Source organism: Camellia sinensis, chromosome 6 (genome assembly GCF_055761805.1).
Source record: "Camellia sinensis isolate YWXY chromosome 6, ASM5576180v1, whole genome shotgun sequence".
Lineage (NCBI taxonomy): Eukaryota > Viridiplantae > Streptophyta > Magnoliopsida > Ericales > Theaceae > Camellia > Camellia sinensis.
Genome location: NC_138966.1, coordinates 201,202,025 through 201,215,165, shown reverse-complemented (window position 1 = coordinate 201,215,165; position 13,141 = coordinate 201,202,025). Strand labels below are relative to the sequence as shown.

Below are 13,141 nucleotides of genomic sequence, written 5' to 3'. Positions count from 1 at the left end.
CGCATGCTCTCTCACGGAAATTGAATAGACCCTTAGAACCCATGAACTATCTGCTAGCCGTATCATCACCCGTAGGAGGATCTATGACTTGTGCATATATGTATCCCGCATGTGAAATTATTGTTGGGGATATGCATCTGTTTATTGATTTACTGCCATTGAACATTGATCATTTTGACGTAATATTGGGGATGGATTGGTTACAAAAATATCATGCCACTATTGACTGTGTGACCAAGCAAGTTGTTTTTCGTCCACCTGGTTTGCCTGAATTTGTGTTTAATGGGAGTGGAGTAGTACCTCCTCCGTATTTGATTTCGTCAGTGAAAGCTGTTAAATTAATTAGAAAGGGGTGTAAAGGATATCTGTGTTCTGTACTGACTGTGTCTACTGATGATAGTGTTAAAACTGATGTGAATTGCATTCCTATAGTCAGAGAATTTCCAGATGTTTTTCCAGATAATCTTCCAGGAGATTTGACTGACAGGGAGATTGAATTTACCGTTGATGTGATTCCCGGAACACAACCAGTTTCTAAAGCTCCATACCGAATGGCTCCAACTGAATTGAAAGAACTGAAAGTGCAACTGCAAGAACTGTTAGACAAAAAGTTCATCAGACCCAGTACCTCACCATGGGGTGCACCAGTTTTGTTTGTAAAGAAGAAAGATGGCTCGTTGAGGTTGTGTATAGACTACCGTGAACTGAACAAGGTAACTGTGAAAAATAAATACCCTTTGCCACGTATTGATGACTTATTTGATCAGTTACAGGGTGCACAAGTGTTTTCCAAGATTGATCTCAGATCAGGATACCATCAACTGAAGGTTAAACCGGAAGACATTGATAAAACTGCTTTTAGAACAAGGTATGGACACTACGAATTTTTGGTTATGCCTTTTGGAGTCACGAATGCCCCTGCTGCTTTTATGGACCTCATGAACAGAATTTTTAAACCATACCTTGATGACTTTATTGTTGTATTTATCGATGACATATTGATTTACTCCAAAAGTGTAGAACAACATGAACATCATCTGAGACTTGCCCTACAAACCTTAATAGAACAGAAACTGTATGCTAAACTGTCTAAATGTGAATTTTGGCTTGACCATGTTATGTTTTTGGGGCATGTTGTTAGCAAAAATGGAATTTCTGTTGATCCGCAGAAAATTGAAGCTGTAGTGAACTGGCCTAGACCAACAAATGTGACTGAAGTCCGAAACTTTTTGGGTTTGGCTAGATATTACAGAAGATTCGTCAAAGATTTCTCCAAAATTGCCCTACCACTGACACAGTTAACACAAAAGGGGACATCATTTGACTGGACCGACCAAAGGGAATCAGCATTCCAAGAGTTGAAAACTCGACTTGTGACTGCACCGGTTTTAACTTTACCATCAGGTACGGATGGTTATACTGTATATAGTGATGCTTCTCATAAGGGTTTGGGATGTGTTTTAATGCAGAATGGGAAAGTAATTGCCTACGCTTCCCGACAACTGAGACCGCATGAAAAGAACTACCCGACCCATGATCTGGAACTTGCTGCAGTAGTATTTGCACTGAAAATCTGGCGTCACTATCTGTACGGGGTGACATGTGAAGTATACACCGACCACAAGAGTTTAAAGTATTTCTTCACACAGAAAGAACTAAACATGAGACAGCGGAGATGGCTGGAACTGATTAAAGACTATGACCTACAGATATTGTACCATCCGGGAAAAGCCAATACCGTTGCCGATGGATTGAGCCGGAAATCGATTGGAAACTTAGCATGTTTGCTTACAGGACAGAAAGAGTTGCTTTGTGACCTTGAAAAATCTGAAATCGAAATTGTTTTACGAGAACAAGGTGGAATCTTAGCTGCTATTTCTGCTCAACCGGCGCTGATTGAGGAGATTAAAGAGAAACAGCAACTGGATGACTTCTTGAAAAAGATCATCGAAGAAAGAGAATCTAAACCGAGACCGGGATTCAAATTTGAGAATAATGTACTGAAATTTCAAGAAAGATTGTGTGTACCAAATGATACTGAACTGAAAAGAAGAGTTCTGCAAGAAGGCCACAATTCAAAATTGTCTATCCATCCGGGGAATACGAAAATGTACCAAGATCTGAAACAGAATTTCTGGTGGCCGGGAATGAAGAAAGAAATTGCTGATTTTGTATCCAAATGTCTTCATTGCCAACAGGTCAAAGCTGAACATCAACGACCTGCCAGACTATTGCAACCCCTACCCATACCAGAGTGGAAATGAGAGCATATCACGATGGATTTTATCGTCGGATTGCCTCGCTCCAGAAAAGGTATGGATTCAATTTGGGTTATTGTTGATAGACTAACCAAATCTGCTCACTTCTTACCTGTCAAGACGATTTATAATGCGGACAAATTGGCTGTTATCTATATTGATGAAATTGTAAGACTGCATGGAGTGCCTGTGTCTATTGTTTCTGACAGGGATTCGAAGTTTACATCGAGGTTTTGGCAAAGCCTACAAACTGCACTGGGTACTGAACTGAGACTGAGTAGTGCCTATCATCCTCAGACAGATGGCCAATCAGAAAGGACCATCCAAACTCTGGAGGATTTACTGAGAATGTGTGTCCTTGATTTTCAGGGAGATTGGGAAAGTCATCTGCCATTAGTTGAATTCGCCTACAACAATAGCTACCATTCGAGTATTGGTATGGCGCCTTTCGAGGCATTGTATGGCAGAAAATGTAGATCTCCGATTTGCTGGGCAGAAGTCGGAGATGGGCCTTTGCTTGGGCCCGAGATTGTGTATGAAACAACTGAAAAAGTAAAACTGATACAACAGAGACTGAAAACTGCACAGAGTAGACAGAAAAACTATGCAGATGTTAGAAGACGAGACAGAGAGTATGAAGTGGGTGATCACGTATTTGTGAAAGTGACACCAATGAAAGGCCAGACTCGTTTTGGAGTCAAAGGCAAGTTAGCACCAAGATACGTCGGACCGTATGAGATTATTGAGAAAATTAATCCGGTGGCGTATCAAGTTGCGCTCCCTCCTGAAATGGAGCATATGCATAACGTCTTCCACATTTCCATGTTGAGAGACTACCTCCGGGATCCCTTCCATGTGATTGAGCCTACTCGGATAGTGTTGAGTGATGACTACACTTACGAGGAACGGCCTATACAGATTGTAAACCGACGGATCAAGAAAGTGAGGAACAAAGAGATCCCGCTAGTAAAAGTTGACTGGCAGAACCACGGTGGCGTGTATGCCACTTGGGAAAGGGAAGATGACATGGCCAAACGATATCCTGAACTGTTTCCACTGAATCCTGTTTTCTTCCAGAATGAAGGTAACTCGAGTTTAGAGGACTAAACTCTTTATAAGGAGGGGAGACTGTAACAACCCTCATACTGTTTACCGACTTATGACTGATTGATTACCGTTAAACTGAATTGATTACGACTGATAATTGAACTGATTAAAGTACGGAACTGACTGACTGAAATTTGGAAACCGAATTGATTGAGTATATGTTAGTTAAATTGCATTTTATCTGTTTGACTGTATGATTATCTGTTCATGCTTAGATGTTTAAACTGCTAATTGAAGGCCATATCGGCGGCCGAATCCAAAATTGATTAGTGTGTCTTGATCAACATAATTTATGTAATTTTATGGTGAAGTTATCTGAAAACTGATTAGGTATGATTAAATTAGATTAATGGTACCAAATTTCATGAATTGGACTTATTACCAAATTGCCACCTGAGTGGCCCACTACTTGAGCCTTTTTGATCTCCTAATACACTCAACAAAACATTTCTTCTTCCACTTCCTGCACAACCGACCTTAGAGAGGGAGAGGAGCTAGAAGAGTTGAGTTCAACTTGTTTCATTGTGAATTGGCTAGAATTGCTTGAAGATTGAAGTGTGGATTGTTAATTTGAACCTCTAGACTTGCATTCAAGGAACCTAGGTATGAATTTCATCCTTTTGACTTGTGTTTAAGTTGATTCATTCATGGTTCATGTCCAATTGTAGAGCTAAGTCATGAATTGGTTCATTAATGGTGAATTGAAGCTCAATCTTTGCATGCATGTTAGTATTGATGGATTTTGAGTTGAGTTCATGGCAAAAGGTTACATGCATGTCCATAATTTTGTAATGGTCCATGATTTCATCATGTTTTGGAAACAATTAGCTCCTTAGAGCATAAATTGGAGCTTTGAAATTGGTTTGAATTCATGCATGTTTGCATGTTCTTCATATTCTTGAAAATGGGTTTGAATATGGTTTTAATTGACTCACCTTTGGGGCTTGAATTCATAAATTGAGCTTTGAAAATTGTTATACATTGAATTTAGTTATGTTTTCCAGAATTTGGGCCCAAGAGGTCGAGTTTGGAGTGGTAGAATGCTTGGTTTGAGCTTGGGAGGCAGATCTGGAAATTCCAGATTTGGCTTCCTCGCTCGAGCGAAGGATTACCCGCTCGAGCGAGCACCTTTGTCCAGGGCTCCGCTCGAGCGACCATCGAGCGACCATCGCGCGCAAAATCGCAGCATCCAGTATTTTTACTGTTTTGCAGACCGCTCGAGTGAAGGATTCCTCGCTCGAGCGAAGCCTTTGATTTTGGACTTACGCTCGAGCGTAGAAAGTCCCGCTCGAGCGAGGCTCCTAGTTTCAGCAAACCTTGCGAAATGTTTTCTAAGTGTATTTTTGCATCCTCATCCCACCCTAGGCATTCTTAGGCCTAGTTTAAGGCATCTTAATGAGGATATAGATGTAGAACACACCAAGGCAAATTAGGGATTAAGTTATGATATTTCCCAACTGTGTAGCTTAGTGTGTGTTCAACCTGTGAACTGTGTAGGGTTGGCAACTGGGGAGACACGCTCTAGCATACTGTAGCCCAGAACTCTGTGAGTAACAATTGTGTAAAGATATGTTCAACTGATATCTTTTGAATATTGAACTGAACTGTTTACTGAACTGGTATTACTGAATGAATGTATGTCCTTTATTTCTGAACTGTACTATGGCATCCTTAGTATCTACTGTTTACTGTTACTGTTACTGTTACAGAGATCTCTGTCGGTTCCCTCGTGGAACCACTACTGTTTACTGACTGATGGCCATCATTACTGTTCGGTCTTTTAAGACCTACTGTCACTGTTATGCTAATGGATGTACCACATATGACTGTTTACTGTACTGAACAACTGAAATACTGATTGAATTGAACTGTTTTCATTACTGTAAGGACATTAATTCTAAACCCCTTTACGCTTTATGTTATTCACTGGGCTTTAGCTCACTGCTCATAAATATATGTAGGTGTACAGGCACCAGATCGGAGCTAGGAGCGTCAGGGTAACTCCAGTTTTGTCAAGCCAGCCTTTGTGCCTCACTGCGAGGTTCCGAGTTGCCATGCTATGGCTTTGGGGTGTTTTGTTTGTTTTCCCCCGTCTGTCTCCATACTGTTTGGATTACTGTATAGACTGTCTGTTGCTAACTGTACTGTTATCAAGGGATTAGGTCCCTGTACTGTGTGACTGTAAATTTTGTATAGACTGTACTGTTTGTGTATGTATGAATGCATGAAAAATATTTTTGGCATACAGACTGTCATAGCTCAATGGACACTATTTACTTACTGTATTGGCTTCCGCCAGGCCCTGTACTCTGTTTTACTGTATTACTGTTAAGCAGGCCTTCGGTAATCTCGGATTATTGGCCGGTTACGGTGCTAAACCCATAGGGCCGGGTTTGGGTCGTGACACAATGCTAATCAACGAAATTGGGTGCAACTTCTTGACGTAGCACAGCTATGCTTCAACTCTCAAAAGAGTAGCTCTACGGGCAAGAGTGCTTTTGAGATAGTGAATGGATAGCAACCACTGTTGCCCCACACAGCGGATGGACCTTATGAAGGAAAATCTCCCAGGGCTTACCAATTTGCTAAAGAATGGAAGAGAAACCATGAGACTACTCGTGGCTATCTGGAAAAGCAACAAGTAAAATGAAAAAATGGGTTGATGAAAAGAGGAGGCCATTCGAGTTTAGAGCTGGGGATCAAGTTCTTGTCAAACTCAACCCTGAGCAACGCAAGTTTATGAGGGGAAGAGACAGAAGGCTAGTGCGCAAATATGAGGGACCGGTAACTATTCTGAAGAGAATTGGCAAGTGTGCTTACAAGATAGATGCTCTATCTTAGCTTAAAGTGCATTCGGTTTTCCATGTGAGTTATTTGAAGCCTTACTATCCAGACAAGGAAGATCCAACCCGAAATGAGTTGAAACGCCAAACCATCACAGCCAAAGCAGGAAAAAGGTCTATTGAATCTATCTTGGCCGATCGGGTGAAAATGGTTTCCAAGAAGAAACAAAGGCAATACTTAGTGAAATGAAAAGGCCTTGGAGATGAAGAAATCAGTTGGGAACGGAAGACAGACTTGTCGGCTTTTCAAGATGAGATTGATGCTTATTGGGCCAAGTCGTCGAGGGCGTTGACCGTTCAAGTGGGGGAAACTGTCAAGGTGCGCCCATCCAAGGGTTAACACCTTGATGCCACACACAGTTGTGCCCTTTGGAGAGCTAAAGACATGTCTAAGAAGTTGTTAGTGCAAGTACAAGCAAAGGTCCAAGGCATAGTGCAAGACAGTCTAAGACATGCCATGAAGCAACCTAGCCACCAAGTAGCAACTTTAGGCCAACTTTTGGAGGGTCAAATGTAATCTTTTTTCCTTGTAAATTTTTATATAAATACCTTAGTATTAAAGGTGTTTTGGGACCAAGAGTTATAATTTTTCTCTTTTTGTAGAATTTTTAAAAATCCATTATGACTCCTCAAACATAGTGGATGTTTCCTCCTGCTAGTTAGGAAAAGGCTTAACAAGCTATATTAAGGAGGGGTTACCCAAGTGTTGAACCAGACCACTTGTGCCTTTAATGTACCCCAACCTAGCTTATGGTAAGAAAACTTTTGTAGCACTTTTAGTGCATTGTTCAACTATTGTAATGCCTTCTTTTGAGTAATGAAAAGTTTATTTCGCCTTTAAATTATGCAAAGCCTTTCAATTGTTGCTTACTATAATTTTAGTTTGTTGATTGCTATTTTGTGGCTTGTCTCCAATCTTGTGGCTCATCAACTTAACTAATATTGTGTTTGCTTATCTTTGCAAATCATCTGAGTATTATTGGCGGGCTAGTGAAGAGAGTTAATTAGTGCCACACACACTTGCATATCTTTGTCAAGGCTTCCGCATTGCTAGTGTGTGACACATTGGAAGGGTTAATCTTCCAAGAGAATGCTTCTCTGCACAACTGTCTTCAATATCTAAGAACGGTCCTTAAATTGCTCTCTTATTTCTATTTACTCCTAGTTTCCTCAATTAGCTACACAAGAAATCCTCCTGGTTAAGGATCATTCTATCTTGGAAGAAGGAGAAGTTATTGTTTGATCTTGGATACCGGGGTGCCTCAACAATTTTGTAAGTGGTGTAAGAGGTGGGACCTACAAATTTGTGTTGGGTAATTAGGAGTATAAGGAGGTATGGTGAATTATGATTGATGAGGGGCACGATCACGTAACGCTTCTGGACCAATCAATAATTTTTCTGAAAAAAGCATACTATATTTTCAATTTATGTTTCAATTTTTTTTAACTCTCTTGACACTTGGAATTGTTCCTATAAAAATGGCTGATCATCTTGAAAGTGACAAACTCTTCAAAAACCCATTAATATACACTTGAGATGCTATTAATATAATGTGTAAATGGTCACCAAAATGTTGAACAACGTACAAAAAAAAACCCTTCAAACACAAATTGAATTGAAATAATTGGTCATGCCTTTCTAATTTTGTTGATATAGTTGCCGTTTGACAACTTGGTTTGAGAATAAACATAAAAAGACAAAATAAGTTAAATAAGTTAATAAGATAAAATATTACATCTAACCATAATCATTTAACTTTTTCTCTCACAATCACGCCATCCAAATCAAAAAAAAAATCAGAAGTTCTTTCTAACCGAAACTAATTTAGCCAAGCTAAATTAGCCAAAAAATAAAGCTAAATTAGCTCTTTCCAAATGAAGCAAATGAAGCTATAAAACATATTCCCAATACAAAAACAAATTTACTATGCATCTTGTAATAGAACTCTACTTAGACCATCTTCAACCTACTCAAATCTATCATTAAATTCAAATTTGATAAAAAAAAAAGTCTTAAAAAGTGAGCTCTTGCAGTTTCACCAAAGTGATATCAAACAAAAAGAGAATCAGATATTTCATCAAATGGAGATAGGTTTCATCCTTCATCAAATTTAAATTGTTACCGTTGGACAGGATGTCCACCTAAGGCAATTTGACAATTTTTTTGTTCATGTCCAGATGACCTATAGGATTTTCGCCTAGACGTCCTCCTGAACAATCAGATATGTGAAAAAATCTAATGAAAATTCTAATTTTAGTATTGGAGTGAACGGGTATCAAATCAAGCTTTTTATCAATTTTTAATCAAATTTAATGAAAAATTTGTTTCAACGTTGGAGATACTCTTACTAACACAAATCTAATTAACACTTTTTGACGCAATTGGCTAAGGACAACACAAATTGTTCTAATGCAACACAACTTAGACCTTGCATTTACAAAAGGGTCTCTTCAAGTGAATGAATTAGCTAATAAACAATAGTGACCCTGTCTCAACCAGGACAAGAAAATCAGTGAGAAAACCAAAGCTGCAGATAGATCCCCTCATTGCATAATAGCAATGCTAAGAACACATAACATAATGGATCATAGAATGATTCACAAAATATGTAATGGGATGTTGGGATTAAATGGAGTTATGAAGAGATCAACATTCAGAGTATGTTTTAGTTCACCATTGCATCACACAAATTGTGGAATAAACTACACAAACAATAGCAAGAAGTAGCAAGAAGAAACAGTCACACACACAAAAAAAAAAAAACTATGACACATAGATTTACGTGGCCATGGCTCGCACTAGTTCCACTATACTGATAGAAGAAGAGAGTACAATTGACTTCTTTGAAAAACTCAACATATACTAGGTTTAAATCAACAAATTATCGTAAAACCTCCACATCTGCATTAATCAAACTCCACAAACCCAACACACCTCCATGACTTGCTTAACATGCCTTGGCCATGTGGGTTACTGTTGTACCACCAAATTGGTTGCACCACCACCTATGTTACAGGGTCAATTTTCATTTTAAATTTCCAACCTGTAATGACACTAAGTTAAAGTACTTAGTCTCAGCCAAGCATGCACGAATTACCCACTGCAAGTTTTGTAAGCAAGCAAACATACACAAGTAAATTACAGGAACCGTTCCCAACCTTTATTATCACCAAATAATACAAGGATACAAGAGTATTTCGTACAGATAACATGATGTGTCTAAATCCCTCTATGCCTTAACATTTATAGGCATTTTACAAATCAGTTGTGAGCAGTTGACACCCCCAACTGCTAGGGCAAATTCAAACCAACAAGGCTGCTGCAGATTGTAACTGCTGGAAACTGTTTGGAACTGTCTTGGTCCAGTTCCTCAATTCTAGCAAGCTTTGTCCTGACTTTGTGCAAGCATAACTGCTATAAACTGCCCTGTCTGCCAGCTTTGCATTATGCCAAGGAACTGCCATGAACTGCCTATCCATTTCAGCCTTTTGAACCCTCCTGAGTTAACCCACAAAATTGTAAGTCTTGGTCTGCCACAAAGTGTCATGCCCACTAATCTGTTTGACCCAACAAGTCTATGCTGCCAGCAGCATTCGGGCTAAGTATAGCCTTTCATTTGCCCGCATGAGACATTACTCGCCTTAGGGTCTGGTGGCATTGCCACTGCCACATAGTTACCTTGACTTAGGCATGCCTCCATCATGCCTGGCTTGGACCTTGACATAGGTGCAAGGTGCCACCATGTGTCAAGTTGAATGTCTAAGTCTTAAGGTGCTAACAAGGTTCCATTTGGGCAATCACCTTCTGTAGTTTCTTTTGCACCAAATCTTCAAACACCTGGTGTGCATCCCCAACAAGATCACTTCTCTGTGTGCCTGGAACAGAAGTGCTTATGGGTTGAAGAGGAAAAACCCATAAAGGATTTGACAGATTTCCAAACACACTTCCAGCGGCAGTAGTGGTAGCAGCAGCAACCGCATCTTTAGAAGCCATGACAACCACCGTGGAGCCTCTCTTCTTCAAACTCTTGATTACAACATCTTCAACTTCACCGAACTTCCCAAACAATTCTCTCAGCCTCTCATCACTTTCTCTTTCTCCAACCCAATCCCAATTGGCCCAACTCTATTCCCCTGTTTCGCTCGAATCCTCACAACTTCTTCCTTAAATTTCCTGTGAATTCTCTCTTCTTCCTCTTCTTCTTCCCTTGCTTTCACCTCTGAAGCCCTCCCTATCTCTTCAAGATCATTCACCATCTTCCTTCGCTTCGATCCCTGTTACGATGATTGCCTTCGAATTCAAAGCTTCGCATCTCTGGCTCGGACCAGATCGTCGAAGGACTTGCGAGCTTTTTCGTCTTTGAGAATAGCGTACGATGCGTTGAGTCGCTGAATGTCGGGGTGGGCATTGCGGTAATCGGGCCTCTTATCGGGGTGGATTTCCAAAGCCCTTTTTCGATATGCTTTCGTGATCTCTTTCTCTGAAAGCTTAGCCCCTTGTTCCCCAGATGGTAACCCTAGAATAACGTAATGATCATCATCGAAATTGTCTTCCATGTCTCCCCCGCCTCTTCTGATCACGATCAAAACGAGAGAGATCAAAAATCGAACCAGCCCTCCTTTTTCACACTCTCGAATCAAAACCCAAACCCAAATCGAAATGGCACTGATTAACTATCTAATCTCTGTTATGCAACAAATTGAAAGATGCACCAAAAAGAAAAAAATCGAAATCAAAATAGAAGAACTTGCTTTTATATAGAGAGAGGGAGAGACGTGAAAGACAAGCATATAATATGGGGACGAAGAACAACGCGTTTAATCAGAGGGATTACTTGTTCGACAAGTACTAGGATTCTATTAGGAACGGATGAGAAACAATGGACTGCGGTAGAATGGACATACGGGTCCCCCGATTCGGATCGGGCTCTTTATTCTATGGCCCAATTATTTATTTTTTTTTTCTTTCCTTTAATAAGAAAATCCATTGCCTCGTGTCCCACATTCTAAGGTCTATTTTGACCAATAGAAAAAAGAGTTAATTACTTAAAAGTTCTGTCTACACATTTGGTGGTAGCTTAGGTTTTATCAAAAAAATTTGAACCAATAAGTCCCATGTACAGGTAAAAAGACGTTTTGTCCTTTAATCCCGAAACTGAGAATATTCACAATTTCAAAACTGAGAATGTTCTTAATTTATAATTATCAAAATTAGGAAATTTCTCAATTTTTTTTCTAGTATGAACTGAGATATTATCAAAACTATCAAAATTAAAAAATTTGTAATTATTAATTTTGAGAATTTTCTCGATTTTTTTATGATTAAAATTGAGAATATTATAAATTGAGAAGGTTCTCAATTTCAAAAAACCCTAAATCTCTCTCTATCTCTAATGGCAGTGGCCGATCTATCTCTGCAAATTCCCTGAGTGAGGTGACGGTAATTTCCTTAATTTACACAGTAACTTCGATTTGACGACCACGTCGCAACAGTAGCAGCAGCAGCAAGGGTTGAATCGGTGAAGAAGGCGTCGCCGGTGTTGGTGACAGTGATTGTTAATCATATTATTTAATTTTGATGATGTCTAAAATATTATTTGCAAAAATCCGGATTTTTTAATATACATATTATTTGACACAAAATGTTATCTGTTTAAAATATATATATTTGTTAAATATTATTTAAATAAAAATATTTTTGAAAACTCTACTATTCACTTTTTGAAAAATTAGGCTGATCACTATTTACTTTTTAACAAAATTAAAATTGATTAATTATATTGATTGATTGGTTGTATTATTTTGACAAATTTGGTATTAATGGGTTGTCTTCTTTTGACAAAATTGATATGGAGGGGAATGTTATATTTAATTTAAAATCTCTACAACATATACAGAAAAGGGCATATATTTTCAGATCCATCATAAATATTATTAAAGAAATTTTTCTGTATACAAATATTTGATTAGAACATTATATATATAATGCATATAATATAAATAGAATACATCACATGCGCTATTAAACTTTTTACACTACATTGATTATATCATATTGTAATCAAACAATAAGAAAAAGATGGAGTTACATATATATGTATATATATATATATATATTATAAACAAGATGCAGCAAATCATTTGTTTGTTTGAAAGTTGTGAACTTTTGTATTAAATTGTCTACAAAAACGGTGGCTCCATATTTGAAAAAACAAAAAAGGAAAAGAAAAAATTAGTCTTACTTTTATCTTTTTAATTATTAACATTTGCTGACTATTTAAAATCAAGGAGCGTGCTTATGTAAGCCATGACATCAAGAGCGTGCTTATGTAAGCCATGACATCAGGAGCGTGCTTATGTAAGCCATGACATCAAGAGCGTGCTTATGTAAGCCATGACATCAGGAGCGTGCTTATGAAAGCCATGACGTCAAGAGCGTGCTTATGTAAGCCATGACGTCAGCAAGGAGCGTCTAATGGGTATATTTTTGTGTATAAATAGAAGTGTTGTGTGTGGAGAAAAATCAAGAACTTGAAGAGAAAATTTTCTTAAGCTCCAAAATTCTGAGTACATTGTATTCTGCTCTTTCACTTTCAGATCTAAGTCTAGCCTTTGTTCTTACACTTTCATATCTGCTCTTTGTGAGAGAATTATTGTAAAAGAATGTTTAAGTACCACTTATTCTTATTCCTTATTTTTGTGAGAGATTTTGTAAGGGTAAGGCATTTATTGTTGAGCGAGGCTCAATAGATAAGAGTAAGTCCTGTGCCAAATCCACAAGCTTGGTGGTGTGTTTATTCAATTGATAGTAAAGAAATTCTCAAGGAGGTTCCTTGGGGAGTGGACGTAGGCCTGGCGTGCTAAACCACTATAAATCGCAGTGTTTGTTTTCTCTCCCTATCTCTCTTAGTTTTATATTGATAATTATTATTC

At 38.5% G+C, this 13,141-nt stretch overlaps 1 protein-coding gene across 1 annotated transcript; it reads right to left on the bottom strand.

Annotated features, from left to right (window-relative positions):
• Nucleotides 1–9,983: 9,983 nt before the first annotated feature.
• Nucleotides 9,984–10,765, bottom strand: LOC145793999 (uncharacterized). Its single transcript, XM_082876918.1, is given in 2 exon segments — nucleotides 9,984–10,334; nucleotides 10,427–10,765. Coding segments are annotated over 2 exon segments (690 nt in total).
• Nucleotides 10,766–13,141: the final 2,376 nt, after the last annotated feature.